The sequence below is a fragment of the Thunnus maccoyii genome, chromosome 8, assembly GCF_910596095.1.
Source record: "Thunnus maccoyii chromosome 8, fThuMac1.1, whole genome shotgun sequence".
Taxonomy (NCBI): domain Eukaryota; kingdom Metazoa; phylum Chordata; class Actinopteri; order Scombriformes; family Scombridae; genus Thunnus; species Thunnus maccoyii.
Window position 1 is genome coordinate 16,539,707 of NC_056540.1, and position 17,323 is coordinate 16,557,029.

The following is a 17,323-nucleotide window of genomic DNA, read 5'->3' on the forward strand; positions in this document are numbered from 1 at the left end:
CCACATAGGTGTTTTCTTTAGTTTTTCTGTCCGATGAGCTCTCAACTCGAGTTGAATCTGTTTTTTATTTTTTTTACAGCAGACCTAGACATAGTTGGAAAAGCACAGGTGTAACTAATAACATTAACGATGGCTCTGTCTGTTCTATTCAAGTCTCCTCATACACCACGACAGTGAGACAGTGATCCATGCAGCATGCGCAATGTCAGGATGCTGAAACCAAAGCAGTTACGGAATTCAGCCAACATTCATTTTCATTATTTACAACATGTGTTTTTCCTACTGTGTCCATTTCGAAATGTCTTCTGTGAAAAAGGCTTATAAGAATGATAAAAGTGTATTTTAACCCACCAAGTCGGACACAACGGGAGAGTGAGGGAGATGTCAATCACGCACAATATGTACATTTTCTTTAGAGGGGGTCTAATTAGGCAAAATATGTGGAAACACCTGCGTTGTTGGATCATGGGTGCGTAGGGCTTTTAATTCTCTCAGGTTTGGAACTGTAGCTCTTGAGCCTTAAGAAACCCTCCATCTTTTTGTCAGTATTTGATTGTGCTCTGCTCATATTTGTTCAGTCCTGCAATCAACTGTGTTTCTCCTGAGATATTTATCTCAGCTTCAGTCATTATCCTTCCTCTATTGTTTGTATAATAAATTCTACCCAGAGCAATTACTTACATAATTGTTTAAGTAATATTTTTAAAAGCTCCATTAGTCTGTAATATAGGCTTATGTTTTCAACTTATTGAGCCATGCTCTCTTGTCTTAATATTGCAGCTCTTAGAGACTACACTTCCAAGACCTCAATGTATTGTGAAACACAGTTATACTTTTATAGGGTACTGTCTAATCATGTGTTACTAATAATAGATTAACACCTTGAGAAAAGTTGGGGATTTTTTCCAATATCTTTTTACTTTCAATACAAAAGATTTGTGAGCCAAGGATCCTGTGTTCATAGGCTATTCTCTGCTCTAAAAATACAACTGCTTTAAATATAAATGTAGATGTTCTTCATTAAAATACCATGCTCTCATCCTACAAATTCTGTATTGTGCAATTGGATCTACTAGTTCTATGTGTAATTCTCTTTACATTTCTATTTTTCTTACAAGTGCCTGCTCCATTTCCCCCTTTTTATTTTGCTCGGTAATATCAAGATATTATTCATCCCAAACCTGCTCCTTTTTCTCTCCTTCCTCCTCCTCATCCATGCTGCCAGATCTCTTTCCCCTCCCCCTCCTCTTCACCAGCAATCCCTGAGAAGGGGAGCAGCTGAGAGAACTAACAGGGAATTAGCGTCCATCTCTAAAGACATGTGTGCTATCAGCTTTAGAGCTCTGTAAACACGATTTAATATATTATCATTAACATTCCTATGACCCTGATCCGCTCATACCGAATAGCGTAGAAGCGCCCTGTGTGTTCTGTTTTGATTGAATTTGTCAGTGGTTAAATCTTCTGTTTTATGTACATTTGTTATATCTATAAGCATTCAGTAATAATGTTATTTCTCTTAACTGGTAGACTGTGTTCAAATAATCTCGGTGAAGTTTAGTGCACTGTGCGCTGCGGTGGATCTATGATGCTTTGAGTCACTCAGACAATATGACCTCATTTCAGGGAGTGGTTCAGCACAAACAAGCATGGCCCGAACTGTCAAAGCTCCGTTCGTGTGGTTGGCTCAGTGTGATGGAGACTCGACCAGAGCTTTGTGCGCTCACACTCAGACTTTGCATTTTGCATGCGATGTGTATGGGCTGTGTCGCTTTTAAGTGGGTCAGCGTGTGATTTAAAGGTGGCAGCGCGCTACATGCGCCATCAGAATAAACCTGCGTTAGGCTGTTGCTTTTTTCCCTCCCCTCCGATACAATCTACGTATGTACAAGCTCTCCATACTGTGTTTCCTCAAACAATGCCTGGGGCTGCCTCTCTGCGTAAAAGTGGTTCAGTATGTGTTCTGTATGCTGCAGCTCTCTGTGAATGTGGGAGAGCGGGGGGAGGGGCAGGTAATTTTCCGCTACTGGCTGCAGTCGCAGCAGCAGCAGCAGGGAGCTTCAGTACCGATCGAGGTATCAGCTCCGCTCGGCTCAGCTTTGCCTCCTGCTCTCCTCTGCGGCTGGGCGGGGCTGACTACACCTAGTCACAGCTAAACCGGTTGGGCGGGGCTAAAGGCCAGGGAGAATGAGGAGGAGAGGCTTTTAACCATGCGGCCATGAGAACATCGTGTGTTTTTGCTGGAGTGTTGTGTTACAGGATATTTTTATGTGGCCGCAAGACTGTGCATGTGTGCACATGACAGATTTTCTTGGCGTGGGTGTTTTATAGAACCACGGTAATGCTAATGATGTGTACACACTGAAGAGCTATTGAGAGAGCAGTAGTTTTCTGGCGGTACATAAGACGATGGTATAGGGTTTAGACTGTCTATCCAATGAAAGCTTCTAACTCTGCCTCCCCCATACTGCAAAATGCTTTAATTATTGATTCTACAGTACATTATCTTGGTTGAGGCACACACACTAAGTGGTTCACAGTTCATAGATTGCAGTCATACAGTAAAGTCATTTTGGTGGAGTAGGACTGCAACTAACGATTATTTTCATTATCGATTAATCTGTCAATTATTTTCTCGATTAACTGATTAGATGTTTGCTCCATAGAATGTCAGAAAATGGTGGAAAGACGCCAACCGCTGCCCAAGGTGATACAGACACACAAGATATTAAGTTTACTATCACACTATCTGGAGTCAGAGAATTTGGAAATTATTTTCTTAAAAAATGACTCAAAATGACTAATTTATTATCAAATAGTTGGCGGTTAGTGTAATAGTTGGCAAATAATTGTCTAATCAGTGCAGTTCTAGTGCACAGATGGGTTTAACAGATGGACAAAAAAGAAATGTCCTTACTGTGGCAGTTTTAATACGAGGTGACATAACAGCAATGTGATTGCCTCTTGGTTATTTGTGTCACTTTTGTGTGGACTGTTATCTGAATATGTTATCTGTAACATCTATACCTCAGTCACTCCCCCTTCTTTATTTTTCTGTCACACACTTATGTGTAGCACTTCCTGTTTTTCTCCCTTACAAGGGTGTGTCCTCTGTGTGAGTGAGGTTAGTGCTGCTGTCTGTGGTTGCCATGGAGACTGTTCTGAGCCTTAATGAAATGATGAACTAGTCTGTTTCCAGGGAGCTGCCAGTATGTACCCGCCCCCACCCACACTTCCATCCCAGCATGTGCTGTAAAGGCAAGCAGGAACGAAACAAGGTGGACACAATAGGAGACAGGAGAGCTGGAGAGAAAGACAAAGAGAAAGATGTACAGCACCAGGAGCAGAAATGCCAAGTCAGTAGACGGATAAAGGAAGTGAGCAAACGAGAGGAAAGTGTGTGAGATTAGAGAAATTGTTCTAAAAAAGGAGAGGGTTTTAGAGAAAGACACAAATACAGCACTCAAGCCTTGAGTGTGAGATAGTGAGAAAACGGGAGCTTCTTAGGATGAGATGGACAAAAAATACACATTAAATACATGCCCTGTAGCTGAGTGAGAACACCACATGCTTACAATTGGTCACAGATAAAGGGAAGAACTTATCACCACCCCACCCCTTTCTCCCCCACTTCCACCAACTCGTCCTTCATCCATACTCCCTCTTAGTGGCATCGGGATGTTGTTGTAGTCATTAGATTAGCTTTGTCATGCTCAGAACCACGGGTTCCATCCTCTCCCATCCGGCAAGGATACAAAGCCAGGGCATCCTAAGAGGGAAGTATCCAAAGCCTGCCTGCATTTCCTGATAGCTTTGTTCAGTGCCACAACAAGAATCTGTTTGATTTATGCACAGGCTGAACCAGGACAACCAAGGAGCTGTTTAACCCCTATCGAGCCCCAGAGGGAGGGATTTGTGCTGCTTTTAGTTTTCTCATGCCCTTTATATTTGAAAGCAAGGTACACGAGGGATCAAGACAAACAAACATACCCAGAGAATGCCTCCTCCACCCGCTTACTGTGTCCACCTGAGTAAAGGGATTGTGGTTACCATGGGACTTTGTTTTGGAGATTTTAAAATGGAAAAGTTTTTTTTTTGCCTAGAAGAAATAATGACAAGAAGGAGGTATGAGAGCACAGCTTTGTCATAAACCAATATGCTAAATAATACCATTCACTAGTCTGTAGAGGCTGATACAACTTAGCAGTCTGTATATCAAGATTTTTTCTGCACATTTTTTTATTCTTGTCATTTGATTATGCTGCCTTAACTGTGATAAAGTGTTGCGTCTAATGTTAAACAATAACCTTAGAGACAAAAATGCTTGAGATCAGCTGGCTTTTTTCTGGCATTTTGAATGAATCATCTTTTAAGTGTCATCTAGTAGATTTATGGTAAATTAATAGTCACTGTTTTCATTAAAAAAACATTGGTATTGTAGATTCTACCATCAGCATGTTTTATATGCTGATGCTTTACACTCTTTATCATTTCACCTCTGGAGGGTGTCTTGCCTTATCTTGCTCTATCCATTTCCTATCACTGTAGTGGATATGAGAAAGAAAATGAAAAGAAAATCTCTCTCCCCCCCCCCCCCCCCCCCCCCCCCTCTCTATTTCTCTCTCTCTTTCTTTCTCTCTCTCTCTCTCTCTCTGTCAAACACACACACACTCAGCTGGGATTATGTTTTAGTGCTCTGGCTTAATGAGAAAGCCTGTGTGGCTGGGCAGTGGGGTGATGATCACGTGTCCAACCCTTGTACTACCGATTTATTCCAACAGAGGGACCAATTTCACTGTCTCTCCCACCTTTGTTCCCTCTTGCTTAGGCTGCCTCTCCTGCTCTATCATACAGTAGGGTTAAATGTGCAGAGCATTCGGCATTACTTTTAACCTCTTTTTTTTTTTACTGGCATAACTGAATCTGAATACACAGCATTTATTACACTTATCCTGAAGAGACTCATTTGTCGTCATCCATATTTTATATCTTGGTTTCAGCAGGAGAGATTACCAAAGGACAACATGAACTGGGCCTAATGCAGCATTAGATTAATTGTTAATGTGATTGGCTTGTGATATTTAAACTATTTCCACTTTCTCTGAAGAATGTTACTGTAATTTTACACATGCCATAACAACACCCATCAAGGGTAGCTTTTTTTTTTTTAACTCATTTTGTATGATAAAGTGCCAGGTTGTGCTATCACCTCTAAGGGCTGTTTCTGTGTCAATTTCTTTATTTCATTGCATCTTTTTGAATTAACTAAATCTGAAAACACATTTTCTGGTACCACAGACACTGGTGTCCACCTACACAACACCCTGAAGACATTTCCTCTATTTCCTTCTCTCCTCTTCTCTCTGAAAAATAGCATGAAGAAAAATGAAGGCATTATTAGTGCCTTAAACATACCAGGACCAATGTAGTCCATAATACGATATGCTTGCTGTCACATTCCATGAAACTAAAGCTTTATGATATAAGGTTTTGAATAGGATTAAATTGATTTCAAACCTTAGGGCTAGCTGTCTTTGATGATGAAAGAGAATTTCCTTCTCCCTATAAATGCTTTAAAATAAAGCTTCTAATGAACTTTTACATGTGAACCTGCAGCCAGTTTAACCTCTAGTGGTCTCTCATTCCCTGTAGCCAGTGCATCTGTTCATTAAAGCCCATGATGGCTGTTGCACTTACATGTTCCCTGCCATTTAAGGCAGCCAATTCACTGTGACTGATGTCTTTTAATTAAATTAATTACAGCTCCTCAGACTATATTGAACAGAAGTCAATGAAAGAATGAGGGGACACAAAAGCTGGCATGCTCTGACAGTCATCCAGACAAAATAATTTAGTTTTTTCTCAATTATCATTTGGGTTTATTTGGTTGTCTTTTACACTGCTTGTGTGTGGGGGAGAGAGTGAGCGTGCACGCCCACAGGCACAAGTGCCCTTTAAGTTTGCATGACTGCCTCTTGTTTGTATATAAGTTGACTGAGGGAGTGATGTAAGGAGCCCTGCTTCATGATAGCCCAGCTGTGACCCATTTGGATCTCTGTTGTCATCTGACTCACTGAAAATGGGGGAATTCCAGACTCTTAGGGGAGGTAATATGAATGGCTTTTAGAATGGTCACTTACAATATTAATGAGGTTGAGTCTTTGGTGAAGGGGATGTTATTAATATAGTGGCCATCTTGCATAATTAATGGACAGGGGGATGTTAATATTCTGGCATAGGGATGATGGAGTCTTAATTTTTAAAAATCTGAATCGCCATATTGCAAATTTTTCTCACCCAGTTTTTTTGTGTGTGTGTCTCTATCAGTCTGTAAAAGGTATGAGCTCTTGTGTTCCCACTTAAGACCCCAGTATGCCCCTCAGCCAGCCCTCAGCTGGCACAGCGGATGTCGAGGACAGGGCCACAGCTGGAGACACTCCAGAGTGGAAAGAGAGGCGAGAGACGATGGGGGGAAGTGAGAGCATGAAGGGATTGCAAAGGGGGTTGAGGACACAAATAGTGTCAAGTTAAGGTAATTGAATTTATGTGGATGGATTAGAACAGAGTTAAGCCAACCTGTGGTTGTTTAAAACAAGGTGGACTTAAAAGAAATACCAATTCGCTAATTATCTCTGAAATCAGTGTTTGTTGATGCGTAACAGGCGTCTGTCTGCTGGTGGACTAATGGTGATAACTTTATTTGCAACACCCTTGAGTGAGAAATCCGCAGCTCCTCAGCGTGTAATTAATGCTGGAACAGATGTGCGTTTTTTAAACAGGTATGAGAAAGCTGTGACATATCCTTAAGCACATCGGAAGTGGAGAGGGAGAGAAAAAAGGTGCAAAGGTCACATGTAAATCCAGCTCTGTGTGTGTAATAGAAGAGATAAAAGTCGTTTTCATTTTTGTGTCATTGCCAAACAGGCAGATCCACACGTCCCACCGGGAAAATCTGCTAAATGTCACAGGTAGCGTGGCGGGCCGTACATGTAGACCCATCAGAGACTACTAGCCCCGGTTGAAAGGAACCCTGTTATCACCGCTGCTCAGAGGGATAATAGTGCAGAGAGAGAAAGTCATGCCAGATATAGACTCTTGCATGTTTTTCAGAAGCACTGCAAAGATAAGCACAAATAAATATTCAAATGGCGTCATACGAAATTATTTTCTTAACAGGCACACTTTGCTATTATTATACTGATACTGTTAGAGATTAACCACACCACAGACTGAGTCTTTTATAAACACATTGTATGTAGAATGGGTTTTTTGTATGTAATAACTAGTCTTCTTTCAAAGGACATTTAGCTGCTTCTCCAACTCCCCGTTTCACCACCTCCTCCTCGTCACCCAGGAGTGTGAAGAGTCGCTCTGTATCTACCCTTCCACTAGCAGCATCCGAGTGAGTCACTGTCTTCTCCCCGTCTCCTGGGATGCTAAGCGCTCTCATCGCCGTGGGCAGACCGGGCGTGGGTGAAAGTGGCAGCATACCAGGAGAGGGGAAAGATGTGGGCGGTGGACGCGCATCTTGGCCTAATGGCCGGGGTGAATCAGGATGGCTCAGGGTCTCACGAGGGCATCTCCACAGCATAATGTTTCAAGAGTGGTGATTGTTCACAGCAGAACAGTGTTAATGTCGGTGGATGAATTCATTTGGAAACCCACATAATTCATTTTTAGCAGATATTAAATTCTTGGAGAGTTATACCAGGAGCTTTTTGAAATTGCGAACATTGAACTCCTCAGGTTTCCCGCTGACGTTGCAGATATCAAATTGAATTGAGTGTCAAAAGATCTTCCATTAGTCTCTGTCATGTGGACTGCATTAGGGGTAAGGTCCCATCCAATTAACATGAATCCAGTTTAAATTATAATTTAATTGAGGTACATGGGTGCTGAGACTAGAGTACTTGGACCACTTGCTATATTACACATGCGCTGTCAGAATGTCTTGGACTCTTAAAAATATGTCTTGTCACCAGAAACTAAGAAGGTCTGATTTTCCTGTGATGACATCTATGAAGTCAGCTGTTTAAAATGCATAATTGCCCATTTGATGTGGTAGCAATATGATGTTGTGGCTGATTATGTGTACAATTATTAATTAAGGCTATAAAGGTGATAACAAATGAAAGCAAAACCCTTTCAACCTGTCACTCTTTGTTAGTGCTGCCTGTCAGGAGATGAGGTCAAAAGTGTATATTTGGCATGATGTGGTAAAGGGCCACATCTGGAGCATCTTGTCACTAAAGGCTGCTATAGTGTCGTCACCAGTGAACAACCTCATGACAGCATGGGCTTTGTGTGTAACTTATGAGGGACTGACCCTGTGGCAGGAAGGGCTCTGCAGCACCCAGCGTCCAATAGCGGTTTTAAGTGCATCGTCAGCTGTCACTGTGGGGCAAAGTGGTATCATGAAGGAACAGAAAATGTTTTTGTGCTGCCATAAATCCCCAGTGTCTCTGCAGTTAACTCACGAACAGACACAAGGTGAAACAGCCAGATTCCGCTGTTGGTCTAATGGCTCATTTCAGTTCACCTGTCACCTCCTCTTATCCCTATGGCTTTTATCTTCATATAAAATAGGCTATACGCTGAAAATTACTGAGTTGTTGCGCTAAAAATCAATTCGATTGTGCTTTTCATCTGTACAGTTTGTTTATTTAACCGTTTTCTCTTATTTTCTAAACATAGTCTGTATGTCAGAAATCTGCTTTGGCTAGAGGGCTCCTCAGTAATTGTGGGTTTGCATCAGTGAAGAAGTCTAATCGCCAGGCTGGTTCATAAATCAGTTTCCCGGCGCACAATGAAAAGGGCGGTGGCACTGACAAAAAGATGGAAAACGGTTGTGTCGAATTAATTTCCCCAGATGACGCTGCCTGCTCCATGTACGACGCACAAAATTTGAAGATAGACATATTGATAAAACTGAAAAATCTTTCGTCTTTGGGGGGTTTATTTTTATTAGATGGTGCTCGATCATTTTATCTAAGGTGCTGAAATGCAGCCAGCATCGTTTCAGCGAGTGGCTCCCCCTCCCCCTTTGCCCACAGACGCCATCACCACATCGCAGGGAGAGAGAGAGAGAGAGGGAGAGGGAGAGGGAGGGAGGGGGAGAGAGACCAATAGGCAGCATCAGTGAAAGGACTCACCCTCGCTAGGAGGATAGAGAAATTTAAAAACATCACCCAGCCAAACAAAGGAAAACATGGATGCACAGGGAAAAATCCACTTTAACCAGGCACCAGAGAGGATGCGGTGGTCGTCCTGCACATAGTCGGAGTTATGCACGGACTATTCCCTCGTTTTTAATGAGGCGGGTGGGGACGCACAGCAAGCTAAAAAGGCGGAAAGATTTCTCCAACCCGTCTCCATATCCTGCGTGCCTGCGATGGCTGTGACGGCGCGATGCTGTTACAGTGTAAAGGAGAATGTGCCTTTTTCTTTATATTTGGTTATGTTCGTACTCGGTGGCCTTACAAACGCACAAATTCGGTACTCCATTCCGGAGGAGTTGGAGAACGGGGCATTGGTCGGTGACATTGTCCGGGATTTGGGTCTGGACCTGAGGAAACTTTCCACCCGACGCGTCAGAATCACACCTGACAGCGGACGGAGATATTTCACCATAAATCACAAAACCGGGAAGCTGGTGGTGAGTGACCGCATTGACCGAGAGACATTTTGTGAATTCAGTGGCACCTGTTCACGCAACCTGGAGGTGGTATTAGAGAATCCGCTGGAGATGCACAACGTGGAGGTGGAGATTTTGGACGTGAACGATAACTCACCGCAGTTCCCTCGAGATGAGTATCAACTTGAGGTGTCGGAATCCGCACACACCGGGTCGCGGTTCCATATCGAGGGAGCTCAGGATGCGGATGACGGCTCCAACTCCGTGAAGCAGTACCGCCTCAGTCTAAACGACCACCTCACTCTGGACTCAATTAAGCCCTTTTTCAATAATAAGCACATCGAGCTCATTCTCAAAAAGCCCTTTGACCGCGAGCAGGTGCCCTCTCATCAGCTAATCCTGACAGCTATGGATGGAGGCACCCCACAGCGAACTGGGACAGCCAAAATCAATGTTCGTATCCTTGATGCAAATGACAATGTGCCTGCGTTTGACAGCTCCGTGTACAAAGTAAAACTGTCTGAAAACTCACCAAAGGGCGCACTTGTGATCAAGTTAAATGCTACAGATCCTGATGAGGGTTCAAATGGGGAAGTTTTTTACTCCTTCAGCAGTTACACGCCAGAAAGAGTCAGACAGATGTTTTCCATGGATACAGACACTGGGGAAATCAGGGTGAAAAACAATATAGACTATGAGGAGACAAACTCATATGAAATGTACATACAGGCAATGGACAAGGGGCCAGCTGCTGTGGCAGTGCACTGTAAAGTAGTAGTAGAAGTTTTAGATGTGAATGACAACATTCCTGACATTGTACTGTCTTCACTCTCCAGCCCTGTACGTGAAGACGCCCGGGCTGACACGGTTGTAGCATTGATCAGTGTGAATGACCGTGACTCTGGACCAAACAAACAAGTAACCCTGGAGATCATGCCTAATTTGCCTTTCAAGATCAAGTCCTTCCGTAACCACTATACCATCGTCACATCCGCTTTCCTGGACCGGGAAACCATCTCATCCTACAACGTCACGGTCAACGCCATCGATGGAGGCACTCCACCGCTGTCATCTCAAATGACCTTTAAAGTCGACGTTGCAGATGTTAATGATAACCCACCTCGCTTTGAACAGACATCATATACTGTTTACATTACAGAGAACAATGCTCCCGGTGCACCTCTGTGTGTTGTGAAGGCCACAGACGCTGATGCTGCAGAAAATGCACGCATCACCTATACTGTCCTCAACGATAACAATCATGGTATCCCAGTAGCGAGCTACGTCAGCATCAAACCTAATACAGGTGAAGCTTATGCTCTGCGAGCCTTCGACTTTGAGAAGCTGAGAGAGTTTCACTTTCAGGTTAAAGCCCAGGACAACGGCGTACCTCCCCTCAGCCGCGTGGCCACAGTCTATGTTTACATCATGGATCAGAATGACCATATGCCCAGGATCGTCTACCCACCTGCCAATGGGAGCCGCACCACAGAGACTCTGATGAAAAACGCCGAAGCAGGAGTGTTGGTAACCAGGGTGATGGCATGGGATGGTGATGCAGGACAGAACGCTTGGCTGCTCTATGCCCTGGAGCAGACCAATGCAGACCTTGACCTGTTCAAGGTTCATGAGCACACAGGTGAGATCCGCACCACAAGGCGTGTCATTGAGGACAACTCCACCTCCTTCGCTCTGACGGTGCTGGTGCGTGATAATGGCCTACCACCACTCTCCTCCACTACCACTATCCATGTACACGTTATGGAGCTGCCGCCAAAGTTGGCCCCTGACCCCAAGCGCATCATCAGGCCCAACAGCCCCCTAATGTTTTCCAATGTCACCCTCTACCTCATCATTGCCCTGAGTGCCACTACCTTTGTGTTCTTGGTCACCGTCTTTGTGCTGGCCATTGTACGTTGCCATGCCTACTGCACCCAGCCTGGTTCCTGCTCCCCATGCTGCGTATCCAAGAAGAGTGCGCAAGAGGGGGGTAACGCAGCAGGTGGTGGTGGGGGTGGAGCAAGAGCTGCAGGTGGAGGTGGAGGTGGAGGTGGAGGTGGAGCCGGAGGTGGAGGCGCAGGTGGGGGGCAACCAAACAATAATGTGGCCATGCGTCGTGACCTCAAAGTGGAACCGCATTATATTGAAGTGCGGGGTAATGGGTCTTTGACCAAAACATACTGTTATAAAACATGCCTGACTGCGACGTCAGGAAGTGACACTTTTATGTTCTACAACACGGGACGGCCCCACAGTGGCACCTGGGGCTCAGGCTACGTCACCAGCCACAGCGGACAGAGCCAGATATTTGTTCGGCGTCTCAGTATGCCAGACGCAACTGCCATTCAGGTGTGTGTCTGGTGTGATGTGTGTATTCGTTATTTAAGATTGTCCCACAGCAGTAAACTACCCAATAAACACAAGCCATAAATGGAAAACTGACTTGAGAGTTATGGTTTAGGTTTTGCTCTGGGGTGAGTTCTTGCAGTAGGGTTGCAGTTGACATTTACAGCTCTAGAGCTGTATACAAGTCTCAGCTGTTCCTCTGGCGTGTAATTTCAAAAATAAATTATCCTGCTTGCTTTTTAGATAGATTGTTTTTCGAGTGGTAAGTTGTATATGAACATTTATTAGGCATTTCAATCATTTGTACCCAAGACATCTTTGTAACAAAAACTGAAAAAAAGGTTCTTATTTGTGTGCCACTCCAATGATTTGCTTAGTCCTTTGAGGTATCTCATACACATTTAAATGATTTGGGTCTATCAGTATAAAGAGATGCCACCATTTTGTTGATGTATATAGTTCCATTATTACCTTTACTGTTTTTTTTCATTACATGACATTTATCCTCAGGTTCTGCATCTTGATATTAGATAGAAAGCTGGCATACTCAAGTGTGGGTAGCTTCTCTGGGTTGTGTGTTTATTTGAGTGGGTGGATGGGTTGGATGTGGTAGATAGTGCCTTTGTATGTCTGTCCTCGGCTTGCTAAAGACCAGTTGTTTAGTTGTTTATTTCTTTCCTCCACAGTTGTGCATAGAGCTGTACTCAAAATATTTTTTAAAAAGCATTCCTCTCTGTCTGTCTCTGTCTCACTCCCCATTACTTATTCTCGCTTCACCAAGACAAACTAGTAGCTTGTTCACCTATGACCTCACACAGCCAGTGTTGTTTGTCTGCTGTGGGTTGTGTGCCACAATATTAAAGTCCAGTGGGTCCAGAGGGCATACAGTGGTTATCTCTACATAGAGGGAGAGTCTGGGAAATAGTGCAGCCTTTGCCAACTTCAAGGGCCACCAGTCCCACTGCACCAAAATATCCTCTTCTGGTCACGTACCTCTCTGGTACGGAACAGTAAGCCAGAGTTTGTGAAACGGTGAAGAAGGCAGGAATGAGGCAGAGACTCTCATTCCTGCCGTCTGAGTTTCATGTAGATTGGAGCTTTATTTCATGGTTGCAAAGTATTTTTTTTCCCCACGGTATTATTTCTCCATATAAAAGGTTGATGACAGTATGCAGAGTTGTTTGCATCATCCCTGGTTGTAGCTAAATAAACAGTATTATTAGGATAAAACAAACATTGTTTGTTTTCAACACATTCATGTTTGCCCCAGAGCCTCTGTGGTTCTGTCTGTACAGTGCAGAAAAGGGTAAGGGAGAAAATAAGTGATAAAAAGAGGAATAAAAAAAATGTTTAAGGTAATTGTTCTGTTATCAATCGACGTGTGCCTCATTAAATGCCAGTCATGTTTGTTCTTGCTATGTAATTAACTGGCAGCGATGGGTTTCTCAGTACAGCGTGTGGATTGGCTGGCTCTGTACAGATGAGGCGGGGGATGAAAGGTGATTGGACACAGTGTTGATGGCGGAGGTGTGAGCTCTGTATCCATGCTAGAAAGTGTTCAGTCTGAGGGAGAGGGAAGAATGGAGGAAAAGGCAAGAAAAGGGTTGAGCAGCCAAACAAACTGCTTTCTTTTTACCTGATTTACGATGAACTGCTGGGCAAGGAAATTAGTGCACTAAAAACCTACAGGATTTTTATTTTCTATCTCCCCTTAATTTGATTTCTCCTTTTCAAATGATGAAACAAAATGCACTGATTTGTCTTCCTCATGAGTCTGATTTTTCTTTCTTTGTTTTATTTGTTTTTATCTACATTTACTGTGAAGACTGGTAATATTTTAGTTTTGCATGTGTGTCTTCTGTTGGGTGTATCTCAGACCGCGGACATGTTTAGGTTCCAGGTGCTCGTATCTAGTATGTGCTAGCATGTGTGTGTTTTAATTTACCCCCATAAACACCATACGGCCAAGCAGACCAGTCTCCCTTCGGCCACTGCCATGCCGCAACAGGGGAAACGTTTAGTAAAGCTCTTTAGTCCTATTTGTGAACAATCTGGCTGTATTTTGAATGTTTTTGTCTCATTCTCTTCCTTTTCATTGTGTAAAAGACAAAATTAGACAGAGGGATTTTGTTAACTCTGTGTTTAACACCATACTAACATCTTTTTCCTTTCAGTATCAATCTAAACTATCGATCCAGCCACTGATTGCTTTTTGATAGGTGATTGTCTTCAAATAATTGCACCTACTTCCAGTATGGATAAGTGTCAGAGATGCTGCTGCACTCCGTGTCCCTGTAGATAACCTGCTCTGCTTGAATGACTCCTGGAGGAATACCAGGCTTCTCTCATTAAGACCAAATATTGGATTTCAAGGGTGATGAATGTCCACTGCAGACTTCATAGAGGTCAATGCAGCTTCAGCGGCAAGTGAACATCTGTCATATTTGAGAGGAAATGGGATTGCAAATGGGTCTCTTATGAACTGCATGGCCAAGCAGGGAGAATTTTGTGTTCTCAGTCAGATTGGTTTAGCTCTATCAGTGGTTTAGGTTGAAATTAGAGAAAATTCAATGTCATATATGATCTCTATATGGTCAGGTTAACAGCCCATTATGCTGCACAATCTACACAATCTCCTCTTACCACATTTGGTCAAGTTTTATGATGTTGTATCTTAATGTATTTGTGGTAATAGGAACTTACAAGAAGCAAATACACTGATGTCTTATATTAGGATGTCACTATTGAATTGCATTAATGGCAGACAGAGGTTGTAGTGATGTGGTATTTCTTTGTGTCCCCCTGTTTTAATGTGTCTTGAGTCTTGATGATGAGTGGTGGGGATTGAATTGATATCTTTACCCCCCTCCCTCTTCCTTCCTCCACCTGTGACCTTCACAGGAGTGAAATGATAGAGGGCGATGGGTGGAGGGTAAAATGTAGACGGGGCTCTGCACAGTTTCCATGGTGAGATTTGTCAGACTGACTCAGGCGGACTGTGTGCCAGTGAAACTCAAGGTTTTGATCAGTGTAAAGAGGATGTAACAGGGAGAAAGAACTCAGCAGCACAAGAAAGGGAGTGATGAATATATAGAGGCAGAATAGAGGAAAAATACAGAAGATAGTGGAGGTTGTTCAGAAACCACTGCCATTATCTAGAATTGCTGAAAAACATTGCAATATTTCAGTACTATTGTAATGGCTTTTGTGATGTCATATTTTGAAAGTAATAAAGAGTAGTAGAGCATATAGAGAAAGGGAGGGACATACAACAATGTTAGAGTCCTGCAACATTTCCATGGTAGTGGACTGTACCACAGCCAGTCTAGTCAGAGTAGACTAACCCTGGACAAGAAGCTTCAGGGCCTTTGTGTCACAGCACCAGGGTCACTTGGCCACTGGAGTGAAATCTTTCAAAGTCATTTTTAAAGGACATGGATAGAAGGGAGGAGGGGGAGGAGAGGAGGGTGTAGGGTGGGAGGAGATGAGTGCACCTACAAGCTTCAATTCATCACTCACTTCCCTCCAAAGGCAGAAGCAAGCTGTCACTGCTATGATTGTGTGTGTGTGTGTGTGTGTATGTGTGTGTGCGTGCATGTGCATGTGTGCGGGATGCACATGCACTAACAGTTGGCGCCATGACTTATTAATGAGACAGTATTGGGTTTCACCTGTACTTAAGACTCTATTCCTCTCACTCTCTCTTGCAGCCCAAGGCGCCAAATGCAGACTGGAGATATTCAGCCTCCCTGAGAGCAGGAGGTGTAATGCAGAGGTAAGAACCCCCATTTTGTTTCTGTCACTTTGCAAGTATCTCATCATACCATACTCATACATTGAAATCATGATTTGTTAAAGACCAAAAGAAATGTTCAGTATTTTTTCCACCTAATAATGTATGAAGATTCGAACAACAACAAAAAAAACAAATTCTGCACCATTTAGTAGCTGACTGATCTTAAGCTGCCCTCCTTGGTTAAGCCTGATTGCTACCTAAGACAATTTACTACCAACAACATGGTGGTCTGTAATATATCCTCTAATAGTCTACAGAAAGGGCTTCAATAAACCATTGAGGCATATATTAAGATCATATATACATAAAATGGCATGTGGCTGCAAAACAGTAAGGCAAAGTCATGCTTCTGTCATCATTAATGGAGAGGAGTGATGGATGTGCAGAGGAGGCCACAGATATTAATTTCATACCAAAAAGTTAATTTCTGTTATAACATGGTTGTTTACAGCAAAGGTGCACATATTCATTCAATGACAATATAATTTGTGGCTTCGTCAAAGCAAGTTGAGTACAAAGTAGTATCTTGTTTTAAAAGATTATGACCCATGTTATCTAACATATCTGGCAACAGTTTTTATGTTGCTTTTCAAGTTGGGTCACCTTGATGCATATATTTTTTGATTTTGATTAGTTAACCTTTGGGTGATAATTTTACCCCTTTGAGAAGATGTAGAAATCATTTGCTGCCAGCTGTTGCTCAGCTGTGACTGCAGCACTGAGGGGGAAACGGGCTCTAACTCAAAATCAGTAATTTTCAAAACAGAATAATGATCATCTTGCCATTTACATTTCACATTTCCCATTGTACATTATATCTATTAATTATACAGTTACAATAAATTGTGAGGAAACCCCAAATGATCAAAATTAGATTACAAACATCACATTTTAATAAGAGGAAATGATTACTCTGATATGGATCGTAGAAAACAATGGAATGTGAAATATGAGAGAGGAGAGACAATGCAGAGAAATGCAGTTGGAAATGGCTCTCTTAATATTGCCACAGACAGATGGAGTACTGACAGGATGGAAGGGTAAGCAGGGGGTCAGTGATGGATGAAGGGCAGGTAGTCAGGTGGAAAGATGGCCTATCACGGACAGGGGGATTGCAGCATGACCACACCAATGATCACATTACCCATAAGACACTGGGCATGCACCTGCTGTGGGATCAGATGGACCAGACCAAATTAGGGGACATGCTAATGAGATGTCATCATAATTACAAAAAAGCTTCCATATAAACAGCATTTGTCTGTTGCTACGCAGAGACATGTCTCCTGAGGCTTGTGTGTGTGTGTGTGTGTGTGTGTGTGTGTTTGTGTGTGTGTGTGTGTGTGTTGAGCAGCATGTGTTACTTTATTTGCACTGATCCAATTGTAAAAGTAATGAAAGACCAAAGGATCGGCTTATCATTTAAACTTGGTGCTGCTGTCCAGTCTGCAAATAATGTCTCAGTGCATATGCAACCAGAGTCATGTAATGCTGTGTAGAAGCACTTCCATTACAGTATCAGTGTAGATACACATATGTATTTATTA

At 42.9% G+C, this 17,323-nt stretch overlaps 1 protein-coding gene across 12 annotated transcripts in view; it reads left to right on the forward strand.

Moving 5' to 3' along the window:
* The window catches only part of LOC121902499 (protocadherin alpha-C2-like), a 90,886-nt gene that overhangs the window by 61,178 nt on the left and 12,385 nt on the right, over positions 1 to 17,323 (forward strand). For 10 of the 12 annotated variants that reach the window (XM_042419827.1, XM_042419823.1, XM_042419820.1 and 7 more), the window contains exon 2: positions 15,691 to 15,755. In XM_042419827.1, the coding sequence (XP_042275761.1) occupies positions 15,691 to 15,755 (65 nt within the window). Of the gene's footprint in view, positions 1 to 8,834; positions 11,984 to 14,278; positions 14,512 to 15,690; positions 15,756 to 17,323 lie in introns of those variants that run through there. The other 2 variants (XM_042419818.1, XM_042419830.1) reach the window with 2 other exon arrangements.